This window comes from Haemorhous mexicanus, chromosome Z (genome assembly GCF_027477595.1).
Source record: "Haemorhous mexicanus isolate bHaeMex1 chromosome Z, bHaeMex1.pri, whole genome shotgun sequence".
Classification (NCBI taxonomy): domain Eukaryota; kingdom Metazoa; phylum Chordata; class Aves; order Passeriformes; family Fringillidae; genus Haemorhous; species Haemorhous mexicanus.
Window position 1 is genome coordinate 56,351,181 of NC_082381.1, and position 26,231 is coordinate 56,377,411.

Sequence of the window (26,231 nt, forward strand, 5' to 3'; positions counted from 1 at the left end):
ACTGACATGCAGAAAACCTCTGTTTCATGCTTCATTTAAGTGAATTAAGTCCAAATAGATCTCTATTCTGATTCCCCACTCAATATGGATTATGCTATCTGTTGTAAAACAACTTGTTCTCCATAAATGAGACATATATAAGAGCTAAACATTAACACATGAATTCAGAAACTTGTGTCTTGTTTTTTTGTCAGGTAGGTTCATCCAGAGGAACTCAAACTCTAAGATCAAAAATGTGAAGAGGCAGCAATTATTTGTTAGTAGTGCCAGAGAAGTCTTGGTGGAAATAACTGGCTAAAACTCTACAGTACCTCCCCAAGGCAAGCGAGATCTTGCAGCTACTTGCTAATAGCTGAGAAAGAACTGGATCTACTAGTGAAAAAATCCATAATAGAAAAAACTTTATTTTATTGAATTTTTAAATACATTGCACATATTATGCTCCAGTATGCTCAGAGGTAAGTACAGCTTTTTCTGTATTATTCCACACAGAATATTTTTATTCTACAATCATTCACTTTTTCTAACATAAAATCACATCGTTTTATGTAGCATATATCAAAAAGTTGGGTTTTACAAAGAAACTAAAAGAAATTAGGTATTCAAAATCACAGTGATATTCCCAGTTCCTTTGTAAATCCTACTTGTACTGTTCTGATTTAGTACAATCAGGTATTACTTGGCTGCTTTTTGTTCTTTCAAAATTGTACAGCTCTGTATTAGTCATAACAAAGACATCCTCTCTCTACAAAGCCTGCACATGTGTTCACTGCCAACACATTTAAAGGAAAATAATTTTGAGCTTTGCATTGATTTGCAGCATTTTTTCTCTTCAGGAATCAAATACCACACTGCTTTCTAATAGGAATTTAATTAATTCCTCTTGTTCAACAATTAATTAGTTCATGGTTTCTGTGTATGTATTGAACATGCATATTGACAGTTCTTTATGAGAAGAGGAAAGACATGAGGGAACAGCACACATTTTAGTCACACTTTGCAAACATAAATCTTAGCAATATCATACAGTGTGCTTCATGAGGGAACTGCACTCTTCTACCAATTTCTTCTTCTCATTTAATTTTTCCAGTACAGCATCCATTAAGTATGAGGCAAAAGGAAACTGAAAAAGAAACAGAGTAAGAAAAATGATCATTAAACTTTCTTTTTTTTCTTGTGAAATGCATTTATTAAATATCTTTAAACTATGAGATTTCACTTAGTTCTGACAACTACCACACACACATTTCTGATCTTTAAAGTTCATCTGCCTGGTTAGTGTCTGAAAATTTGCTCTCTATCATAAAAATGATAAAAGAGCAGTGTAAAATGAAAAAAGATAAACTCCTTATTGAACAATTCATGCTTTACTGACCATGTTAATGATGTAAACTGCAGTACCAGCATCTCTGTCATTTATCTTCAATCAGCTGATCAATAAAAGGTTACAGTCACCTCTAGGGCATGCAGAAATGGTAGTGTATGAGTGTAAGTTCACTACTCTCAGGAGGATGAGACAGAACTACCAGTATAATTCTCAATGCTGTAGCAAATTGCCTTAGACTCACACACAAAACCTTGTAAATAATTAAACAACAACAACAACAACCAACAAATAAACCCCAAAAAACAAACAAGAAAGAAACCCCAAAACAAAACAAACAAAACAACAAAAAAAGACCTCTCAAAGCAAAATAAAATCCCAAACCTCCAACTGCATTAACTGGAATATGACACAAATGTCTGCTCCTCAAAAAACATGATACCAAAAAAATTGTAGTGACATATCTACAGAGAAAAATTAAAACCTTTTTTAACTTCTCTGATATAAAAGATGCATTTGCACAACCAATGTCTTCAAAGGAGATTTGGTATATTTTTCAGTGCCATCACTTTAATGCTTAAAGAGGTTTTCTTTCAAAGTCTTGCTATTTCAGTGCACTGTTTGCTGGGAAGTATTTTTGGAGGTGGTACAGAAGAGTGGTCGTGGCAGCTCCATGCCGAGTGGCCAGAGCTGTGCTGGAGGAGAACAGGACAGTTTTCCTTCACTGTTGGAATGTCTCTATCAGCTTCACAGAACTCTGTCAGCTTACTGAACACATGGTGAGACAGTGGTGAGTGAGGGGTCAGCACTACACAAAAAATAACAGCTCATTCAGAAGGAGAGATAATTTTACATTATAAAGCCACCAGAAATGAACGAGGTAAAATATAGAAGCTGGTGGAACAAGCTGCTGGCCAATCATCATTTTCTGCTTTTCACAGCTTTTGTTCAAAGCAACACTTTTCCATCTAGAATTTCTATCTAGTTCCACACTTCAGTATTGCTGCTCTAGTTTCATTTTTTCACTTCTCTATGCCATCTGAAAGAGAAAATTGTATGGTCCTTATACCAGATAGAGTAGTGCTTGTTTCCTAAATAGACATGAATCAAAAATTATAAAAGAAACAAATAAAAACCCCAGATATAAAGCACATGAAATACAAAATGCAACATTTGAACTGATATACAGACATGAATCTATATACTGATATTTATAATTGCTAACAAGTCAGAAAAAAAATCTAAAAAAGGAAAACCTTGTTAATAGAAGGCATGTACTGTGAAGAGGTAAAATGACGTCCTAAGTGCTGCTCAACAGTCACTTTGTAGTTATAGAAAAAGGACAATAATATGTATTTTTTCCTTTTTCTACAGGAAAGGGGATTTTTAAGGGCTGGTGCTTGCTGGCCAGACATGTCTCCATCTGTCATAAATAACTTTTGTGTGTGGTAAGACATTTCTAGAAGACATCTACACCTGTCAGCTTTCTCCTGTGTGCTACTGTGATGACTTTTTGGGGAATAGAGGGCTCAAATTCACTCAGCACAAATCTATTCAGTGTAATATAAGACATAATCTTATCTGAAATTCTGTGACACTTGCTACTGTGCTTTAAAAACACTGACTCCAGCATCCTGTTCACTCTAATTTCTCTCCCTTTTTTTCTAGATATGTTTACTAAGAGAACACTGTATCATTATCTCCAAGTCTCTAATTCTTCTTGCCTACCTTGACTACATCCATTTCTGATACATTTCACCTTAATATCATGCCTGAGATGAATGGCTTTTTATTGATGTCTCTGGCTTGTATCATTCTAACTACATTTTACATGCTGCTCACTACTCTCTGTGGCTTCCATGTCATAGCAAAGTGATCTTTCAAGAACTCTTGCCATTCAAGTGATTCATTTAAATCAAGAGCATTTGAAAGTGGAACATTATGTCATTCTTTCAACATTTGTTGGTTTCATAGAAAGTGCTGTATATTTCTCTCTGGTTTTCTTTTCTTGCAGACACCCAGAACTGGATGATCTCTGCAGTCTTAATCTTTAATAGAAGCTTGTCAGATTTACTTTTAATGATGACTCTGTAACTATCCTGGGAAACCTCCCGTTGCATTTCCCCCCAGAACTTCACAACCACTGAAATCATCTCTACTCTAAAGCATTCTTCCCAGCTTCAAAACCTGCCATAAACTTGGGGAAGGCTTTGCAAGTTCAGGGAGTGCTAAGCGCACACCTAAGGAGTGAAAGCTTGTTTTTACCACTGATCATGAGACATTTTAATACAGAATGATACTTCTTTCATATTTTTTTACAATTATCTGTGCCACAACCCACTTAACATTAATTGTGGTGATCCTTAATCAGTACATCATGGTAGGCTTTAACAGAAGTGGTATTTAATTGATCTGTACGGTTTCACAACATCTGAATGTGCAAACTACATCTGGAATAAAAGAATTTTATTTATTTGACTTCCCAGATTTACTAATTTCTTCTTTGATAGTAGGAATGCATATGAGTGGAAGGCATATTTCTTACACAATTTATCAGACAGATATCTTGGTGTATGGTTAAATGTAAAGTAATGTGATCTTAAAGAGTCAGAAATAGCGACAGTAATTCTCCCTCTCTCACTTATTTATTCTGACCCTTTATTTGCTTCTTTTGGAGATCTCTTCTGTAAAAAACCAAACTAGTAATATCTATTGACCTCAAACCACATGACTGAGTCTCTGTCAGCACAAGTGCATAAATATACACCAGTCTGCCAGTGGAAAGTATTATAATGAATGCAAGGCAATGTTTTTGTTCTAATGAGACACAGCATCTGCATTTGCTGAGTGTAGCATTACTTCAGCTTCTCTTTCACAAACTCTAAAATGTGTTAGCATAAATATAAAAGTATTTAGGTTTTGGAATATACAAATTAGTGGTTACAACTGTTTCACACCTCCCCATGTGGATCATCAGTACAATACATTTTCCCAACAAAATACAATTCAAACACACTGCAGAGCTGCCTTAGATTGATTTAAGTGAACCACAAAAAATAATATGAAATAAAACTAGGCACTAGGACCAATAACTAAAACATCCTAAAATCACTAAAAAATAAAGCCAAAATTAAGAAAAAAAATTAATGTTTCTCTTTGCTGCTGTTGCCTTACTCTTTGCTCTTATTCTGCTTCATGGTGGCTGCATATACATCACTATATAAATACAAATGTGCTTTTTATCCTTAGTGACCAAGCCAATTTCTCCTTGTTTTCAGGTTAGGATGAGTAGCATAATGTAGGGTTTTTTGTGTGCATGAGATAGATTTATGCCGTAATGCATTGTCAGTGCATAGCACTAGGCTTTTATTCTCATAAAGAGAAGAAAATCATGACCTGGTATCAGTGCTAATGGTGCCCAGAATGTGATTCAGACTTTCAGACTTTTCCACTGTGCTAGTGCTGCTTTTTGATGGTGCAGGTACTTGAAACACCTGGTGATGGTGTCAGTGGTGATTGTGCACAGGTGTTTGTACAAGGGTGAGTCCACTTTTCTGGGTGTGAACTGTTCAATGAACACACAGACTGCAGAGAGACTAACAAAAGCAAAGCAGGCAAGTTACAAGCTCGCCAAATTTCTAAAAAGAAATTTGGAAGGGAACAACTCTGGCCATTAGTGTCCATTCCCAGATGACAGCAAGAGAATATGCCCTTAGAAGCCAGTGCAAATCCTAAAAAGGGGTTGGGGGAAATACTTACTGATGATTAGCAAACGTACTGTTCTCAACCCTATTCTAGAGGTGTGTTACTCAAAGAGTGCTGACAGAATAGAGGAAAGGGAGCCTTTCTGGAGGTTTTCACTATTAGAATATGACTTTTAGACCCATAATGAAGTCACATGAGGAAAGATTTTATTAGGCAGTTTTGTTGGTGTGAGATGTCATATCCCAAGAAGTGCATGAGGAGAGAGGTAAGTGCTGCTGTAAAAACTTAGGCAGATGATTCGCATTTTATTAAAAAATAATTATTGGAGACTTCAGGCAGTAATGTGGATTGGACTACCATGCTGTACTCACACACAAAATTATTAACAGATTTTTATGAGACTGTGTGCTTTACAATAAGTCACAGTAAATTAAAGCCAAGGGTAGTATAGGAAATCATGTTTAAGTTATATGAGAAGAAGTCATCCTCTTGGCTTAGCCATAAATTTCCTGTGATGGGCAAAAGCTAGAAAAGATTGCTTTTGTTTGAGTTTTAGGGGGAGTGTTTATGAGAGAGTACTACTATAAAGAGCCAGGCTCAATTAATAAGACATACACACCCAGATGTGAGGGATAAAGTGGGTAAAAGCCTCATGACTTGCCTTGCAGGATGTAAATACACATACATGTTGAGATAACCATATTTATCCCCCCCTAAATAATATACATCACTAAAAGCTTAAACATCTATAATTTGAGACTTCTCCCAAGTCCAAACAGTTATGTATAATTTGTCTGATGCCTCTACACATGTGCAGGTATCAGGTATTTTTGTGCAGTCATGTGAAAACTCTCTCCATACAGGTTCTTCACAGGCAAGAGAAACTTTTCCTTTTGTTCCATGATCAGCTCAATCATCTCAATAAATCATCTTAATAAATCATTGAGATGATTTATTTTTATTCTTTCATTCTTTAGTGAGAACAGTCTAGAGTTTTTCTGTATAAATGCAGAGACAGCAGAAAAAAACCCCACTTCTTGGTCAAGATGTAGATTTAGACAACAAGTGATTTTTACCAGCTCTGCTGAGTTTATAATATGACTGTATTTTCCTATTATATGATTCTTGTTTACATAATAACATCACTATGCAGAGATGCCTCTTTCAAATCATAAGCCTCTTAGTAGTGGTCTATTTTCTTGACGTAGTAGTTGATAAAACAAGGACACAAATTCTGACTGGTGTCTGTTAGTTTCAGGAATGCAAGAGTATTTATCACTAAAATATTAATAATCTTGTAAAGTTGACAGATATGAGACTTTTCCAAGTCATAAGAGTATGAAAAATAAAGGTACAGATGAAGTGAAAACAGAGTTGTGGTATCCTTTATCATTACACTTTAGGGGAATCTATAAAATGACAGTAAAATGCAACCAGTGCTTCACTCAGTCCCCCCCCAAAATTCTACTGCAGCAGTAAAATGGTGTATGTCAGTAATAAAAATAAAATGTCTATGACATTTTAAATGTTATCGTACTGTCGCAGTAGAATAAAATTAGCTTGAAGAATGATCTAAAGGGATATGATGCAGTTCATTATGTATAACAGCAATAGCAGCAGTTTCCCAGTGTTCATAAAGGTTTCTCCATTAAATTTACCTCCAGTCAATAATTAGGAGTCCACAAATAAACCTAGGCAATTAAATCAATACTGCTGGGCAATTATGTTTCAAAGTCCTGGCTCAATGGCACAAAAAGACACTATATCAAACTGCAATATTAAGTGATCTGATGCAATTTTCCACTGAACGTTTACTTAGAAAAACAGAAAAGGGCAATCCTGCATCTTTGTTCAAGATGCAAATGGGTAGCACAGTTTGCCAACATGTAACACTTAGCAGGCAGTCTAACTGCAGAAAGCCTACATTTCACCAAGGGCTTTAATTTGCTGACCAGAAATATTACCAAAACTTACTAAAAGAAACCACAACCAAACTCTGCAAGATATGAGTAAAGCATTTTAAAGGGCACAGAGCTGTTCCATGAGCTGCTCTCAAATACAGATGAAGAAATCTTAACTGTTTCCATCCATATGCATTAGCATGGACAGAAATGCAAAGCAGAGCTGGCTGCTCCCCAAAACTACTATAATCCTCTTGCAATTCTAAAAATGGTCTGCTTGCCAAAAGTTACTTCTACCCTCGGTGTTTCTTCTGAGGAACCCCACAAGATGGAGCAAAAATCACAGAAAATCACTGTTAACTTGTACACAAACGTACATGGCTAAGAACAATGAGGTCTTCTATCCTTATATAGCATTTGCAATCTTAGTATACCTGGTTTCATTCAACAGTTCCTTCACTCTCCGTCCCCTGGTTTTTGCTGTCTGTCTATAGCAGATGAAGAAAAGTGATAAAATTCTGCTTAATACTTTTTAGGGATTTACCAAATAACAATGAAAAGCAGAACAAGAAGTCTTCATTGAATTCCATGGATCTGATTCATATTTTGGAGCCTATAATGTGAACAGAATCTTGACATTTATATATTTTTTTTAAATTCTTAAAATTAAGGCAATTAAGTGAATATAAATAACTGTGCTTTTAATGCTGAGTTTCATGTAGCATTATGAGGTTTAATGAAAATGCCAGGTTTTTTGACAAAGCCAGTAAAAAACAAACTGATATTTCTATTTCCTCTGCTGCAGCAATTAAGCAGTCTTCACAGTAGTAAGTTTTGATACTAAAAGAGGGAAAACCTGTCATTTGTTAAAAATCTGGTCACAGGATACAATCTTAACACAAAAGTTATTGATGGTTAAATACATAAATCACATGTGTGTGATTCTTTAAAATAGCTTTCAAAATATTTTCAATTATTCACATTCTTAACTGATACTAACTACATCACTAATGGACCCATGCTAGTGAATATGCATTATGCACTGGATTTACAAATCAAGCTTTATTTCTTTCCAGACATCAGCTGCCCATCATTTAAATAAAAGGGAAAAGTAAAAATGTAGCAGAAAAGTTTTAAGAGTCAGGGTATGTTGTCAGTGATGTCCAAACAAAAGCTGACTATGGGTAGAAAAGCTGGGCTCTCACCTGCCAATAAACTGCCCTTGATCACTTACAAGAGGGGAGCATCCCAGCAGACTCTGTGTGTATTAAAAAAAAAGACTTGAAAGAGAAGAAAAAGTATCACACAGGTCACAGCAGCAGTCTCAATGGACCCCTCAGGGATTTCTGCTAGTCTCAGACTTGTCATCCTCTATGCAGCTTTCCTCTCTGCCCAGAAAATGTCGATAGGAAAATGTTTGAGGGGCCTCTGGTGGAAATTTTTTCATTCTTTCTGCATTGACAGGATGCCAAATCAATATTTACTTCCCACTAACAAGCTGCTCGAGGTCTCAGTAGAAAATATTGTAGAGAATGCGAGAAGACACGATAATAAACAGCTGTCTGGCTATGAGGAAAACATGAATTGACTGGAAACAGGTCCACAGTAAAAGGTCACAGAAACCCATGAACTCCTCAGGTGTCCATAACAACTAGTAACTTTAAAGGCACATAAAAAAAAGTCTCTTTTTCCTAAGAGGTATGAGAGAACAGATCATTTTCACTCTAGCAAGCATTATACAGTGTTTCAATAATTCAATTAACAATTTCCCAAGACCTGTGCTGGTTTTCACCAGCATTGCTTTACTGGTTATATTAGCTTAAGTTAGCTGTTAAGTTAGCTATCACAAATCCTTGATTAACATCTCTTCAGTTTCACACAGTAGCTCTGATTTAAGAGAAATACAAAGGAAATGATACAAAACAAGGTTTTCACATTACTCATCACACTATGAGACCATCAAGAACACCATAATTACAAATATAAGGTATTAATTACAACCTAAAAATGTTGTAGCTAATCAGAGCAGGAAGTTATAGTTCATTGTCAGATTATATAAATTGAGCACCTGTGCTTCAAGAAGTTTCTGTATATGCTGTAGCCATTCTTTATCTTTTTCAAATTCCATTTTTGTTTCTGCTGTTTCCTAAAAACATAAAAACATCAGGGGCAATAAAGGAAATGCATAACTGGGTATACATTAGATATAGAGCATGTGAAAGTCGGAATCACATATGCAAAATTTGTTGTCTGAAGCATACTCATCAAGTATCAGCGCTCTATTAAATTTTTAAACCTACCCTTGTCTGTGCATGCCTCTAGAAATATGCATAGCATGTTCTTTTCACATGAATATACTGGTGTATGTGTGATCTATGGCTAAATTGCATGAGTTCAATATAAAGGTGCCTGAATCTATGCACTGACAGATAGAATATGTAGTGTATGTGTAGTGAAAATTCATCTCCTGTCTAATAAATTTATTTTATATTTATAGTTAAGTATGTTTATGTGTTTTACACATATATTCTCAGTGACTATAACAAAAAGATACAGAATGTACAAATTACTCGGGGAATGAGAGAAGCATAGGACAACTCTGTCAAAGTGAATCACTTTATGGGGTTGTATAAATGTTAGTAAACAGGGCAAGAATCAGCCCATTTTATTTGTATTCATGAGTGTAATCCCTATCATATAGGGATACATACCATGCACTGTTGTTTCACCTACAGGAAAACTTCCTTTTTGTGGTCTCTTTAATATAAAGCTCCAGCCAGGCTCAATCTAAGTCATCACCAGAGTACTGTTACAGGCCAATAATGGCCAGCTCCTAGACACTTGCTGAAGTAACTGTACAGGCTTTTTCATATATTATTTGATCAGGACTAAATAAATCTGGATAAGAAATCCCATCACTGCATCTATTTAATAGAGTGATTTGATGAAACACTATCAAATATTTCATAGTAAAATGTATGATAGAATCAACAAAAAAGGCTATGAATTCACCCAGAAACCATCTGTCTACCAGAAATACCTTTAATAGGTATCACAATTCAGAGAGGAAGTATCAACAAAATCAATCTGGCACAGCCAGACATACATTCTAATTTTGTTTCCTTTAATGTAGAAGTCTGTTTAAAACATACAATCCTGCCAAATAGCCTCATGAAAAAGGAAAATACTGAATAATAACTCTAACACATACATATGCTCAAAGCAGTATGTGTATATTTATGCATTCTGTAAGTCTTGCCACCTTACGAATCTCTAACCTGACCTTTTCATTTAGATTAAAACCTTCTTGATTTCTGTGCTGTATCTTGCACAATGAAATTTCAGTCTTTACCTGCAAATCCTTTTCTTCAAGGAGGGATATAATCAGCATCTTCTCATCTTTTTTACTGGACTTTTTTACTAAGTCCTTAAAATAACTTACCTCATCATCTCCTTCTTGTAGTATTTCATAAAGATCAGTGGTTGAAACATTAAGGATAGAGGCTGCTAACTGAATACTCTCTTGGAAAAGACCCTTTTTGCATGCTTTCATTTCTCCCTTTTTTTGTAAGTTTGATTTTTTTTTCTCAGCTGTTGTACACTGAGATGTAATTCTCTGGTTGGAGTCTAGAAGACATAAGCAAAAATACTCTACTGTAACTTTTTTAAAAGTGCAAATAAGGTGAAAAAAACAGTATCATTTAGACTAACCTCCTTTAGATGGGAATCATCTTCATTCTGTGTTATTGGTTCAACAGGATATGTGCTGGAATATTAAATAACATGCTACTTAGAAAACAAAACATTAATTAATACAGTAAACCAAAAAATGTTCCTAAATCTACATACTGTTTTGGTATGTCTTTAGCAAAGTAATTATTCTTATAATGCCATCATTAGTAAGACAAAGCAGCTTCCACAGGATCAAAATCCTTTCCTGACCCAGTCTAACAGAAATGTTCTTGAAATAAGAACATGTCAGGCTTTAGTGTGGTCAAATGGAGATTTTTTTTTTTAAAGCTTATTGACATTCTCTGCATGCAGGAACACCAGTATACCTCTTTATTCAAAACCTGAAATTTTGTTTCCCAACAGGAGAGGGTTATTCAATACTGTCCTGGCTACCAAGCTCCCAGCTTACCTATTTCTCAGGTTCTTTGTTCAATGAAATAACACTAAACATCAACGTAATTCATCAGTTTTATAACTGAGGTAATTTTGGTTTAATATTTATGTAACTAAAATATGTCATCAAAAGCTGAGCAAGACAATTTTATTTAAAAATTGTTAACAAACAAGAGTACTAATTGTTAACAAACAATGGTACTAATCCATTTTCAGAAGATCCTCCTAGAATATTCAACTTCCATGACTCAAATAGAATCATGATTGTCAATGCAAACGCCTTGGCTGTGTTGAAAATGAGCAAAGAAAGTTTTCTTTTGATCATCCTAGTGAAGCTCATCTTATTGCAATACATCTCAACAGTAGCTGATCAACTGCTCAAAATTCTTTTTCTATGGGATACCTTCATCTCATAGAAACTGACTACAGGACTATGAAGCCCATTTATTGGTATTTTGGGTAAAATATTCTACAGCTTCTAGTGTATTTGAAACAGTCATTAGAGAGCATTTGCTAATACATTTCAACAAAGGCACAGCAGACTCATGCAATTCCAACATTTTTTTTTCCTACCACTTCCCAGATTAACATTGTTCTGTATTTATTAAAATTTAATCATTAAAAATAAAAACACACTGCCACAAATCTGAGGAGAGGAAGTAGAGTGAAATTTGTCCAATTTTCTTCTTAAAGTGTGGGTCTCTTAATCCACAGAATTTCCAACAAACTATTTCAGACATAAACATATCCGCGAGTGCAGAGCTGAGAGGAATGAAGAAACTTGAAATGTAATGGGCAGGGACCTAGGGCAGCTTGAACTAAGCTCATAGAAGTAAATAGACTAAGAGAAGAGGGAGCCCCAAAAAGAAAAGATTGCACCATGAAAAAAAATGCAGTTAAATGACATGTTTTTGTAGCATTTGAAGTGGTCTAAGAGTAAATTGGCTCTTACAACATATAGGAGATGTATCTGACAATGGAAAAATAAGTTCAACCCTACTTTTTCAATCAAATTGAATCAGTTTCCCATGTTTTAAAAAGACATCTCTCTCAGGCATAAGTTATCACTCTAGAAGATGCACATATGTAACCTGATGCAAAGAGAAAATGTAAATTAAAGGAGCAAAATAGGAAGAAAATTACCTGCAAAGCCACTTGGAAAGGCTACACAAAGCAACAAAAAACCAAAAACAGGCCAAAAAAAAGCATGATAATAAACGATGTTAAGCATTCACTTGAATGCCTTAGAAAACAAAGAAACATTGCCAGGCAAGAGTCATTTGACATTATTACATAAATGTTATTGGTGTATCCAAATTCCAAAAGAAGTTAATGATGAATGAACAAGCTGATAGCAACAGTGGAACTCAGGAACTGCAACTCCAGTGTGATTGGCTTTTAGTCCACGGTTCCAGAAATTAAGGTGCCAGAAAGAAAGGCATCAGAAAAACATAGAAGAATCTAGAGCATCAATTTAAAAAAAAAAGGAATAATAAAAAAAAAAAATTAAGAAAAGAATAAAGAAAAAGCAAGTTTCAAGAAAAATCACAGAAAGAGAAAATTATAATGAATAGATTTTAATATGCAAGCATATACTTTATATATAATCACAGCAGATCATTCATATGGAATACTTCAATTCCTCTGTCCCTTGAGCAGTTCAAATACACTAAAGCATATGCAAAGCACAAAGTATATGTGAAAAATAAGCCTACTTTACGGACTTTAAAACTCTGAGATACTAGCTATTTTTGAACCTCCCTCCTTCATGTTATTGATAAAATGTTTTGATATAAATTTTATCACTAAATAAGTGCCTTGAAAATTATAGTCTTCCTATGATTTTAAGTTGCTTTTTCCTCTGTTATTTTGTCACCCATAATATGCTAGTGCATTCATGTGCTAAATTGTTTACTTATTAGTGATTTAATTTATACGTTAGTTCATGTGTCAATACAGAAATGTTCAGTTTCAAGCCACACAGTTTTTAGAAACTGAAAGACTCATTTCCCAACTCAAAAGTACAGACTCAAGAGTTAAGCAACACAGGTTTTGCTGATGAGTGTACTGAAGGCAGTATAACATTGTTCTGTGATTAAGAATTTGATCCAATGCATTCTGGAGCTAGGTGTAGGATTTGAACAAAAACATTTCCCTCTGTGTATTTCAAAATTGTTTATTTTTAACCTAATAAGCATACATAGGTGATGCAAGCTACTTAAAATGAAATCAGTGTGGTACATGACTTCTGTACTATACTGATTTATAATAATGCATTTATTAGTACCAGTAACACTAGGATTTGAGATTTTATGTTTGGTTTTTTTTCTTTTTCTTTTGCTGTCAAATGTATAGGATATTTTGTTAGCAAAACCATTTTCCTAACTTAGATGTTACTATCAGAGTTATTCCTGTGGGACACACTTTGCTGCTACCAGCCAACTAGAATAGGAATTCTTGATTAATTCCTGAAACGAATCTATATTGCTTCTTGTCAGACCAGTGCAAGTACCAATGATCTGACTAGAAAAAAAGAAGCTTAAAATTTTAACAAAATTACCTTAAAGTTCCTAGTCCTTTTAAATCATTAGCAATTGTTGAATTACCAACTAACTCCATATAATTTCTATTTATACATTACAGATGTTGGGTTATAAATAATTCTGAGATATCTCCATTACAAGCCTTTTTACTTCATTTTCACTACCTCAAATATTCATTTTTAAGAATATATTGTTTTCAAATTTGGCCTCAGCATGTAATCACTTCTTAGCACTGCATCTTTTGCCGCTTTTGAGATGTATAAAGACAAAGGTCTTCTTTCAATTAGAAGGTCATATTTAATTAAACACTCAAAGAAGCCTTGGTGGCAGAAAGACCCTGACAGCACACTATTAATAAGGCCTTCACATCCCAAAACACTGACACTCACACTGACACTCGCTGATCCTGGAATTAACACAATTTGATCAATGGCCTTAAGTAGTGTTTTATAACCAAGGCAATGCCAAAATTTTTTCCTGCAATTACCATGTTATTATACATACTAATATTGTTTGTAGCATAATAAAACTTAATGGTCCCAAGACAAATTCTGACCCTAGCTAGCACTGTACCTGTGTATAGCCAGGTTTCAGTCCTGCACTGGTGCAGATCTCATGTCAGAGGCCATGTCTCACGAGTCATGGATAATTTAAAGTTTTACTGTATTTTGTACTATAGTAATAACAGTGTGCTGCATCTGGCTGAGATCACAGAATCATCAAAGTTGGAAGAGAGCTTCAGGATCACCTAGCCTTTAACCACAGCGGCCAAATTAAGGTTCAGTTTAGCTTTGGCCCTTCTAATTTTCTCTCCACATACTTGACAGCATCTTTGTAGTTCCCCCAAATTACCTGTTCATCCTTCCAGAGATGCTACACTCTTTTTTTGTCACAAGTCCGAGCCTAAGGTCTCTGTTAAACCAGACCAGTATTTTTCCTGCTGGCTAATCTTACAGCACAAACTGAGATGTAGTTTATTGTCTTCCAACAGCTTCTAAGGTGCAGTGTTTGGGATTTATAACTAAATCAGTGCTGAAAACATACTAGTCATTCCTAAGCAGCACTGGCATAGTGTCAGGGTCTTCTGTTTCTCATGCTGCCACATCAGCAAGTGGGCTTGGGATGCACAAAATGTAGAGAGGGAACACAGCTGGGATGGACAACTAGCCCCAAGTGACCAAAGGGACATTTCCCACACACACCATGTAACAATAAAATCTAAGGGAGATGGTGATTTCTCTGTTCAGAGACTGGCTAGGCATTAATCTACATTCCTTGGGGGATTTATTCTCCTTTTTTTGCCTCACTAAACTGTCGTTACTAACACACAAGTACACAAGTTTTCTCACTTTTGCTTGTCCTATTCTTCCCCTGGTCCTACTGGGGCAAGGGAGCAAGCCTCTGTCAACAAAGAACTGTGTGGTTTTTCATTGCTGGCCAACCACCACAGCTGTTGGTCAACCAGCCACAAACACACAGAAGAATATAATGTACAGAACAATTATATATGTAGCATTGTGTGTGTAGTTCAATATGGAGGTGTCCCTAGATACAAGCAATGTGTTCTTAGAAACTCAATTGTTTTGTAGATTAGAAAAGTATATGGATGTGATTCAAAGCATTAAAACAAAACTGAAGTGGAAAATCTTTTCTAAAAAGAGGTTAGTTTCCTAAAGAGTCGAAAACATTATGAAGATATCTGTGAATAACAAGAGAAATTTCAGAGAACTTAACACTGAGCTTAAAGAGCTCTACTTCTGTGGTGGAATATTTTTTGCTGGCCTAAAGTTAGTCCAGATCCTAATGCTGCAAAAGGCACAAAATATTACAACACCAAATACCTCATAATCAACAAAACAAACAGAATAAATGGACAAAATTACACAAAGAGATGATGTCCTATACCATTTCAGCAGCTGAAATAAGCATTCAATGAAAGTCTAGTTATTTGTTTCTTATGCCCTCTCTAAAAATGACTTTCAAAATACTTTTAGTAATAATGTTTAATCTGATATCACAGCATGACTGAAAATTCTTCTATAGTAATTTCATTTTTTAAACATATTTATACATGTTATTTATATATGTTACTTATGCTCCTTCCCTTGAAAAAACAACACCTTCTAGGCATAGCCTTTTTTTATCAGAAAAGGGACAAGACACAAAACCAGACCACTACAATGGACTTGTTTTGCTTAGGGCTATAACATGTAGCACTCTGACCCAAGGGAAGGAGAAAGCCTCAGGATGTTGATTTAATTCTTATGATTCTCACAGATCACATGTCATTTTTAGAGACTCAGCGGATGCCCTGTAAGTAAAGATGTAGAGGACATACAGCCCAATCTTCACCAAGTTCAGTATTCAAACTTCCATGGCAAAATATTAAAGTGGCAATAACATTATTTTACCAATATCACACAGGCCACATTTATAAGGTGATGGGTTGGTTTTATTTACCTGTCTACAGACACAGTTTCAGCTGTGGTTCCAGAATATATTAATACACATGTTCAAACATGATGTGTCTCACAGTTTTGTGTACTTGGAAGAATTAAGATATTTTATTATCTTTTCCGTTAAGAATAAAGTAAACAAGACATTGAATTTGTTAAACTCCACCAAAATAAAAAAGATAATTTAAGAGAATTTAAAGAGAATTTAAGAGAATTTAGTGATTTTAGAGAATATTAGTGTGATACCTAAAAGCTAGCAGAGATGCAAAGTTTCAAAGGCTAATTCAATTAATATCTGAGAGGAAGAAATACATCCTCTAAAGCTACATATCAGACCGATATATATGATTTAAATTAAACAGTCTGATGTTGATCCTCACAGAGAGTAGTGCTCACAACTCCACAGAGATAAGTGGAAGATGAAAGCACACACGGCCTGGAAGAACTGCCTCACCTAATGACCGGAAAGAATTCCATTATATATAAATACAGAGAAATTGCAGTCTGAATGTAAAAAAATAATGTGGTATCACAGTTGCATCTGCAACCTTTTTCCACAATTTCCTGATTTTCCACAATTTCCTGATTTTTCAATTAACACAGGCAAACCTGAACATATATGAGCATAACTAAGATTCTAACAGTCAAGATCTGAATGACTACTTTAAGTAATTTAAAATGTTATCATTCTCTTCTATCCTAGCAGCAAAAGCTATCTGCAGTTTTCAGCCCAACATCCTAGCCTAGCCCTGCCTTCTCTGTGGTTCTGAGCTATGGATTACAGACTCTAAACTAGAAAAAGTGAATTCTGTAACATCCCAAACTACACGTCTGAAGAAGTGTACACAGATTTGTGCAGTATTTCTTTTTCAACTACTAAAGCTAGACCCATTGTGGCTTTTCTGAAAATCCTGCAAGTCATACAGTATAAAAAGGGTCTGACAATTTCAGTAATTGCACACAAAACTTGGTACTCAGTATGAAGACCCCAAAAACCCAGTTAAAATGCAATAAGAATAATAAGATACAGTGACAGGAATTAGTAATTGCACGGCACAAAATTTGATAATCTGATCCCTATCAAGGCCAAGATTTGAATTTGTAAAACCATGCTGGCTTAAATTGTGCTATTCCTACTTGCCATTAGGGGTGGAAGTCTTCCTTGGCTGGCTCCCCATTTCTCCAAAAAGCCTCATCTTACACACTCGAGCAAAATACCATTTGTTCTGGGTTGAAAACTATTTAAAACAAATGGTTTCTTTATAAGCATATATTTCTTAGTACAAAATTGAGAATGTTCTTTTGACTGCATTTGCTTAACCATCTCCAGGTGCAGAAAACCATAGGGAAGAATACTGAAAATATTTTAACCTGTATTTGATATTATGATATTATAAGAAAAGGAAATGGAATACATTGTGCTATGTTCTAAAAAAAAAAAAAAAATTATTTACCAATACATAGACAAGTGACTTAAGTAACGGACAGTTTTAATTTTAGATTGTGTTCAAAACAAGGCACATTTAAACAAAGATACAGCAATGGACTTATTACGGCCAATTACAATATAGTTTATATTTCAGTAGAGGATATACCATACATTCTTAATGGTACACTTATGTGTTTTAAAATTCCCTGTGTGAATAAAAATTAAGAGGCTTTGTATTACTGGTCAGCTTTTTCTCTTTTTGTTTTCTAATCCTCTCTTGAGAACTGCTTAGCTATCATACTTTATTCTTGAAATCTTGTCTTAAAAATCTGCTTTTTTTCATTACATTCTTTGTAATACCTTTAAGTAGAATTTATTGCATTAGCTGGACACATCATTTATAGAACATACAGCAGGTACCTACTAATATGACAGACCTATGGTCATATATAATTTTACAGCTTTACAATTACCTAATCTCTCCTATACACTAAGCTTTAGGACTGTCCAAAACTTGAGCTGTAGATCCAAATGTTTTCAGACTGATGCTGGTTGGTAAATATCAGCAAACACCCCATAGTTTTTATCGTACCGTTGCTAAATTTTCAGCACAATTACCACGTTTTGTGACCTATAACAGAGAAAAAATAATAGTTTTCTTTATAGCAGAGAATAAGTTGAAATATATATAATCAGCATGGGATGACAGGCGGAATATTTCTGTCAAAATATTTTGGTTTCTAAAATTCTATTTATGTGGAATGGGCAATAATAATAATAATAATAATAATAACAATTTAAAGTCCTATTTACTTCTGCATTTAAGTACTACCTCATTTATGTTAATTTCTTGGCTGCTGTAAATTCTTTGGTTTCAACAGAATTCCTTCTGATTTACACAGGTACTAGCAAAACTACCATCATTCCTTTAAAACTTCATATATTACATTTACACAGAGGGGGGAAAAAAAGGCACTGACAGAAATTAGAGCTTCACACATGTAGGAAGAGATGCTTGGGATCTTAGGGAGTTTATTATCTTGAACAGTTAGGGCTGACAAAGTCAGCACAGTTGTACCAGATGTAGCAAACAAAGATATTCAGGGCAGACGAAGAAATACTGAGGTGAAGCATCACTCCAAAGGTCACATAGCAGGTCAGTGACCAAGATGTGAAGAACACCATGATTTTCTGACACTCAGCTCAGTGTCTAAGCTTACACTATCTTTCTGCAGAAACACACAAAAAGCCTAAGAACTATAAATCAGATGCTCTGTGTAAGACCACTGGACTGCTGAAACAAACGTGTCTGAAACCCAGCTTAAGAGGTCATTTCTGGCATTACTTAGATTCTTTAAAAATCCCATAAAACTTAGCAATGGTGTTTTCTTAAAACAGTGTAATTTATTGGGTTTCTTAATGATTCTGTCTTCCTAGAGCTCTTCCTACTTCTCTGTAGCCCTTTTGGCATGTGCCTTGGGGAATCCCCTTAACTCGCAGCATCCTAAGTTACTGCGGACACTTCACAAGACCCTCTACATGAATGAGTGCTTTTTGTTCTCCCTGCTTCAGTTTACTTTCTCAGCAATTTGATTGACATATACTAAACAATTATTTCCACATGAACTTTTGCATAAATCATTACTGGAGACCTTTTCCCTCCATTCTACGTTTTTCTAGTTTTCTTGGTTTTTTGCCAAAAGGGTTTCTAATCACTTCAAACCTAGAGCCTTTAGTATGTACTCATACGCCCACCCCTGAAGTCTTCCAGTCATTCCTCCAGTCAACATTGTTTCTGTCTTTTAGATCCAAAACTGGCCATTATCTTTAAACAAAGCATCTTTCTAGGTGCAGCAGAGAATGCAGTAAGAGCTTTAAAAAGAAGTCTCTCCAATCCATTTAAAGAAATCCCAGATGGATCTAGACACTTCCAGGAAGTGCAGTACAGAGTCTCCAAGCAGAACACAGGTGATACAGCTGATCCTGTTTCAATCTCATTCTCTGCTAAAATTACTCTGATTTTTTTTTTTTTTTTAACTGAGGCACAAATTACATTTTTTTGAAGATTAGTTGAAACAGTCTCCAGTTCAAGTTTGTTGGATCTGTTCACATGCCATCTACAATTATAGTCACAGTCTGTGAAAATGGCTCTCTTGCACTGTAAGAAGAATAAAAATAGCACCATTATCAACAAAATCACCCGTGCATGTCAGATATGCATCTAAACTTTGCATGAGATATACATGCACAGCTACAAAAACTGACATACCTTACAACTTGGTGACATAGTCGAATCATCTAAATCAACATCCCTAAATTTTTTATACAGAATTAGATAAAAGGTAGGATTTCCAAACATTCAATATATTTTAAGTTGCATCCGTTATGGTCTTTATCTATCATAGTCAAAAACCAAAGTGAAATGCTATCCTTCTAAGTCTAAAAAGCAAAGAAAAAGTAGAGTATGGTCATGGTTTTCAACATCTTCCTCTTTATTCTTCCATTTTATTTATCAAGACTTTTTCCATTAAGACATGTACAGTATATGCTGTTCCTGGCACACTGTATGTATCACTAACCATATGCCCTCCTGTAAGCCATAAGATTTCAGCCATTCACTTAATTCATTAAAATTCACAAGGCCTATTATTCTGTTTACAGTCTAATAGATATTCACTGTCACTATTCAGGCCTCTGATTCAATTTGCTTAAATCCCAGATGCAGAGTAATCCTGATGGAGATTAGCTTAATTTATCACCAATTTCTTCTTAGAACCAAGAAAGGTTGATATTTCATAATAAAAGCTGTGTTTCTACTTTTTTTCTTGAAGTAGCATGCACAATGAAGAAGAAGTGATAAATGCCTAATTTTTTTTAATGGTGAGATTTTCTGTTACACAAAATTTGCTTTTCATATAGGACATCATTTTTTAAGGTGTGTATTCTACAGGTAAGAATACTGATCTCATCTTAGTGGAACATAGTCCTGGAATCAAATATTAAGCTGATTCTGACTGAACACAGATTGGCAGACTTATCATGTACTCCACACAATACAAAATAATCACTCTGGGTATACTTTTCTAGGTAAAGTGTTGACAGTTTGGAGTGTAATAAATGAAATATACTTATCTTTTGGCTCTCAAGTGTTCTCAGGGGAGGAAATTTTCTAGCAACTTGAAGTCATATTAAAGATGTCCACTTCCAAATCAAAACTGACAGTGCTGATTTATGTGATAATATCTGCTGTTGTTTGCAAAATGTCCCAGTGACTCACTGAAGAAATCTTTGTTTGGTCAAACAACACTTCCAAATTGGCACAGTTCAGATACAATTGCATAAAATTTTCAAAAGAAACCAGTTTTCATCTGTACAGCATATCATAGTTCTATTTCCACAAAAAGTTAGTCTGTTTTTGCCAATTATTTTTAGAGTTGTCCATTTTGTGCTTCTTTTTTCAGATACAGAAACAAATGATCATTCTGCATCTGATCTCGGTACCCATCTGAAAAGTTACATTCCGCACATCCTGGGCCTAGTAGACATTGGAGCACTAGTACTGCCAGGAAAACTGAATCCACAGGGTTTGAGAATATATTCAGCAACAGCAAAGTTCTATGAAGGACATCTCTTGCTGTCTCACTGTAATTGGAAAATTCAGAGAGTCACCTGCAAGGATTTCCTTCTATCTGAAAGTGACTGAAAGTAAAGACTGTAGCAATGTACTTGTAATTCTCTCATGTTGTAAACCTGATAAAAACCAACCAAATATTTCCCATATTCATGCCTTCCAACCCGATTAGTACTGTCTAATATTTTTGAAGTTTTGTTTGTAGATAAAGAGCAAATAGGACATGATCTCTTCTCAGCCATCCTGAGAAAGAACATATTACCTAGCAATGCTCTATTTTGAACCAACTCAGAACAGTTCAAGACAAAAAGACAAGGATAGTAAATAACTAGAATTTGCCAAATAATAGAATTTTTTAATATGACTAGTCATTAATTACCAATTGTTTGCAACAGGAAAAAGTTTTATGTAGCATTTTCAGTTAGCACTGCCACTAAGGGGCAGTCCCAGCATCTCCAGCCTACAACCATGTAAACCTGTCCCTGTTCTGACCTTCTGTGGTACACAAAAGCTGATGTTGTGGGCTTTTAGAAGGTTAATTGAATTCTCATGAACTAGCTCACAATCGACCCAGAAAATGTCTATGATGACATTCCAAAAACAGAGTAGGGAGGAAGTTGCATAAGGGCAGAAACAACAAGTGAAACTCACTCAGGGGTGTAACTTTTCAACAAAAGCATTAACTTACCTAAACCTGTATTTTGTACTACAGCCCAAGACAGCAGTGAGGAAATATGCCATGGCAAAACTTATGTCAGAATTCCAGATAAACTGCAGAAAGGCAATAGAGACTGATATATATCAGGATGTAAAGTAAACTGAATGGCAAGTTACTGGCAGAACACCACTTGGCCAAGCCAAGGTGAAATAAGTCCACTGACACATGTGGCTGCTGAAATAGATGTATGTCAAACAAGAGAGTGAGGGGGAAGTGCACTTAGCTTAGGCCCAGCTCTGAGTAGCCGAAATGAGGGCAGCTGTCTTAAGAGGGTGAGTGTTAGATCCCAACTTAGATCCATTAAGCTTGCCAAGTGAACTGCCATGGGTCTTGATTTTGGCAGTCAGTTTTATCAGATGGTTGTACTGGAGACCTATCAAGAACAATGCCAGAACACACCAGATGTGCTCTGTGCTGCAGAGGGTATCCTCAGCGGAAGGCACACAAGTCCCAAATGACAGAAGTAGTATGGAAGTAAGAAGTGCACTCAACTGATTTCGAAGCATTCAGCTGCCATCACCTATTTATTACCACCACAGCTGAATACAGATGCCTTATTGAAACAATCCTTCTCAAGGTCAGAAAAATTCTGATATTCTCATGCTCAGACAGGCATCATCACCGCAGATTAAAGTGAGTTTTGCTGATGAACAAGTTGAATGGGACAGACGACGGATGACACTACTGAGTCTTGGCTTATAAAAGCCTCTAACAGAAACATATGGTCAGTCAAAGTCTAGAAGAGGATAAAAAATAGAACATGCCAGAAAACAGAATTCATGCAGGAATTTGGACAGTTTCATAGTAAACTAGTATGTTCTACTATATTTTTACCATAGAAATCCAGTCAAGCAGTCTAGTAGCAATTTTTTAACTTTATCCAATGGCTGTTTTCTATATGAGTTCTCACAAGTACTACAAAAACACAACAAAGAACATTTTGCTCTGGATGCTGTGCTTCACATAACTGGCAGACCCACCTGAGGATGTGACACTACATGTTATAGAAAATCCTGAGCAACGGTATGCCATAAAAATTGAATGCATGATTCAAAGAGAATTTATGGTGCTGATAGAAGCGGAGGGTGGGATAAAGACATGAGCTCTAGAAAATGCACCTGAAGTGCTCTCACAGCCACCTGATCCCTCTTCCAGGTAGTTTGTATTTTTCTGTAATAAAACTGCTTTATTTGGCCTAGTTGATACATTTACAGCCCTACTTTCATTATTAATTCTTAGTCTTAACACATACTATAGAAAAATTTTATCAGGTTATGAATTTTATGAAAATGTTTAATAATCAAGTTTACTTCTGATCATTACAGAACTCTAAAACACACATACATTTTATGATTTATTTTTCAGATTGACTGCATGAGTTATTTTTAATCCATTTAACACACTATTGATACTGCATAGGCTAATTTTTTTATCTGAACATCTCAGCATTAAGTCAGACATCCTAAAAAAGAGGTATATTAAAACAAGTAGTAGCCTTTATCAACTGACTTGTACTATTCTCCAGAAAAAACCCAGATTTACTCAATACAGTAAATGGTTGCTTTCCATAAAGGTACTCTATCAAGTATAACTATGCTCCCATGCTTTAATACTTCAATAACTGAATTTCTTATCAGTATTTTATTCAGAAATGTGGTCAGATTAATGAACATAAAATACTTCTTTTTCTGAATATTGACTCAATATTATCATTCTTTAAGCCTCTAGGCAGTGTTGTAATAAATATGCACTAACTTCGAATATTTATTCAAAATGAGGATCAGCAGGAGAAATATTTCTTAACCAGCTATATAAAGTGGTAAGCTATAAAAATTCTCAATCCAAAAATCCTACTTCTTTCTAGAAAATGTTAAAAATCTTCTCTTGGCTACTAATAGATTAAGGATGTTGCAGAATCTTCATAAGACATCAGCCTACTCCATTCCAGATACAAAACAGAAGTATTCATTTTCTCATATTAATTTTATTTATTTTATACTTTTATTCATTTTATCTTTACACAGTTACAGAGTTGTTTTATCTAATAATAGATTACATCTGCCCTGTAATAGCTACCTTAGTAGTAGTACATTTTTAAATCCTGCCTGTTACTACTGTTCTTGGCCTTGCTACCAAAGATTTCCTCTGGACTTCTTCAGCATCTTATTCATCTTTTATATTTCACTGTTGCTTATATTTTCAGGTTATAATCTATAATCTATTTTCCACTTTGTTTATGTTGCCTTTTATTTCTAAATATTTTGCTATCTTTCCTACCAAAATGAAAGAGATCATTTATAAGGACTTACCATCTAATTATGAAACAGTGGTTTTTTGGTTACTTAATAAACTGTTACAGTCCACAATTTCTATTCACATTTCCTACTAGCCTGTATCTTCCTCATATAACAGCTTTGGAAAAATTAACTGCTCTGGATTAACCTATTTCAGGCGCTCTGTCGGTTCCCTCTGGAAGTCATTCTGCACAAAATACCTAATTCCTATCCCACACTCCAACAAAAATAAATACAATACTCCCTTAAAACATATTGGATACAGCCACCTTTGTTTACAAGCATTCGTTTCAACAGTTTTGGAAATTATTACTAGATTGTACAATCTAATGATTTTAGTTCATTGTGAAAGTGTCCCAAATTGGGTTGACCACAGCAATGCAACATTTTATTACATTCCATTACAAATACGTGCTTAATTAGTAAGTCATCACATCCTCTACAGTGATCCACTGGTGTATATCAGATTTCTACCACAAACCTCTTCCCTAGGTTTTGTAACTTATTATCTTGACCCAAATAGATCCAGGATCCTGTGGTTCTGTATTATCAATAACCTTAAAAGCAAGTAACACTGCTGGCTATAAACACTCACACTCTTCTCTGAAGTTCCCTTCTTCTCCCATTTATAGCTGTAACTAGCAGCAACTTAATTAGCAACTCAGAAATAATTTAATTGTTGTATGTTAAAAAAGAACTATATAAAGTCACAAGAGACGTGGAATGGGTACAAAAAGTAACTGCATTCAGTTTAAGAATGAGGAGAAAATTACACTTGCACTCTAAAAAACAAGTATAGCCTATGAAGTGACCAGAATAGCAGACAAAGATTAGAGGATCATTTAATTTTGTTAACCTGTTTAAGTGACACCTATATACATGAAACTTGATCTCTATATAGAAAAAAAAAATTATTTGAATTACTGGAACTGGAATGAGAATCAAGGTGGGGGGACAAAAACCTGACAGCTATCCAGAAGAAAAGAAACGAGGCAGACCAGACTTCAAAAGAACAGCTGAACTCTTCAAGAGAAAGGAGTACTGCTACTTATTACAGTAAGTATTATCACAATATCTCATTATAACATCAGGTACACAAGAGATATTTTAACAGGATTTACATAGTATACTGCAAAATTCCACTGAATTGCTAAGGATTTTACTTTTTTATGGTGGTATATTGTTAATAAAATCTGATTTTAGCACCCAACTAAACAAAGTCGTTTACTTATAGACACTATCTTTTTTTTTTCAAAAAATCGTTCTGCAGAGGAACAGCAATCAGCAAAACTGTTACTTAAAGTATTCATACATATTCTTTATATTCAGGCAAAAAAATAGGTGGTTATTATTCTTATTTCATATTTACATTTTTTCACATCTAGTGTAACCAAGAAAATGCTAATGAATATTCATGGTAATTAACAATGAAGCTGCTATCTCCTTCAACAATGAATGAAGTTAAGATAATAGTTGATAATCGATCTTGCTCACTACTTTTACTTTTGAGAACAGAAGATCTTTTACTTTCTCATTTTCTAATTTTTGAAAAACTTTTCATTATGGAACTATGTAAAATACTGATAGCATGATTTTTTTATCTCCTTATTTCTGTAACTGCTACTTTCCCTTTATTCAGTGAAAACATTCCAAAGCTCATAGCAGTCTTAATGGAGACTGAATTGCTTCTCTCTGTCATCAGTGACATAGGAGTACTTAATTAAAAATTATAGATAATACATTAGATTAATTCAGGCTTTTTCATATTTTGCCAAAAAAAAGCATGCAGCTGTGGAAAGAACACCTATATCTTCCTCTTGGAGTATGCATTCAGAATTAGAAGAAAGCACATTTCCTCTCATGAAAATTTATAGTCTGTTCAAGAATAGGCAGCATATTTCTGAATGAATGGGCCTAATGATCAGTTTTATACCTCTTTTTCAACAGCTACATCAAAAGGCAAACAGAAAATATTAATCACTTTAATAATAAACTTTAAAATAAAATATCTAGCTTTTTAAATAACAGGCATTCTTTCATGAAAACCAATCATTATTTTTACCTTAGATAAGTTAGCTTATGAATTACTTGAATTTAGGATTCTA

The 26,231-nt window shown here is 34.8% G+C and overlaps 1 protein-coding gene across 1 annotated transcript in view; it reads right to left on the minus strand.

The window, feature by feature from the left end:
- Positions 1–387: 387 nt before the first annotated feature.
- Positions 388–26,231, minus strand: part of CNTLN (centlein) — a 170,497-nt gene continuing 144,653 nt past the window's right edge. Inside the window, 4 exon segments of the mRNA XM_059836999.1 lie at positions 388–1,123; positions 8,999–9,076; positions 10,373–10,482; positions 10,485–10,557. Of these exon segments, the coding sequence (XP_059692982.1) occupies positions 1,022–1,123; positions 8,999–9,076; positions 10,373–10,482; positions 10,485–10,557 (363 nt within the window). The 3' untranslated portion in view covers positions 388–1,021.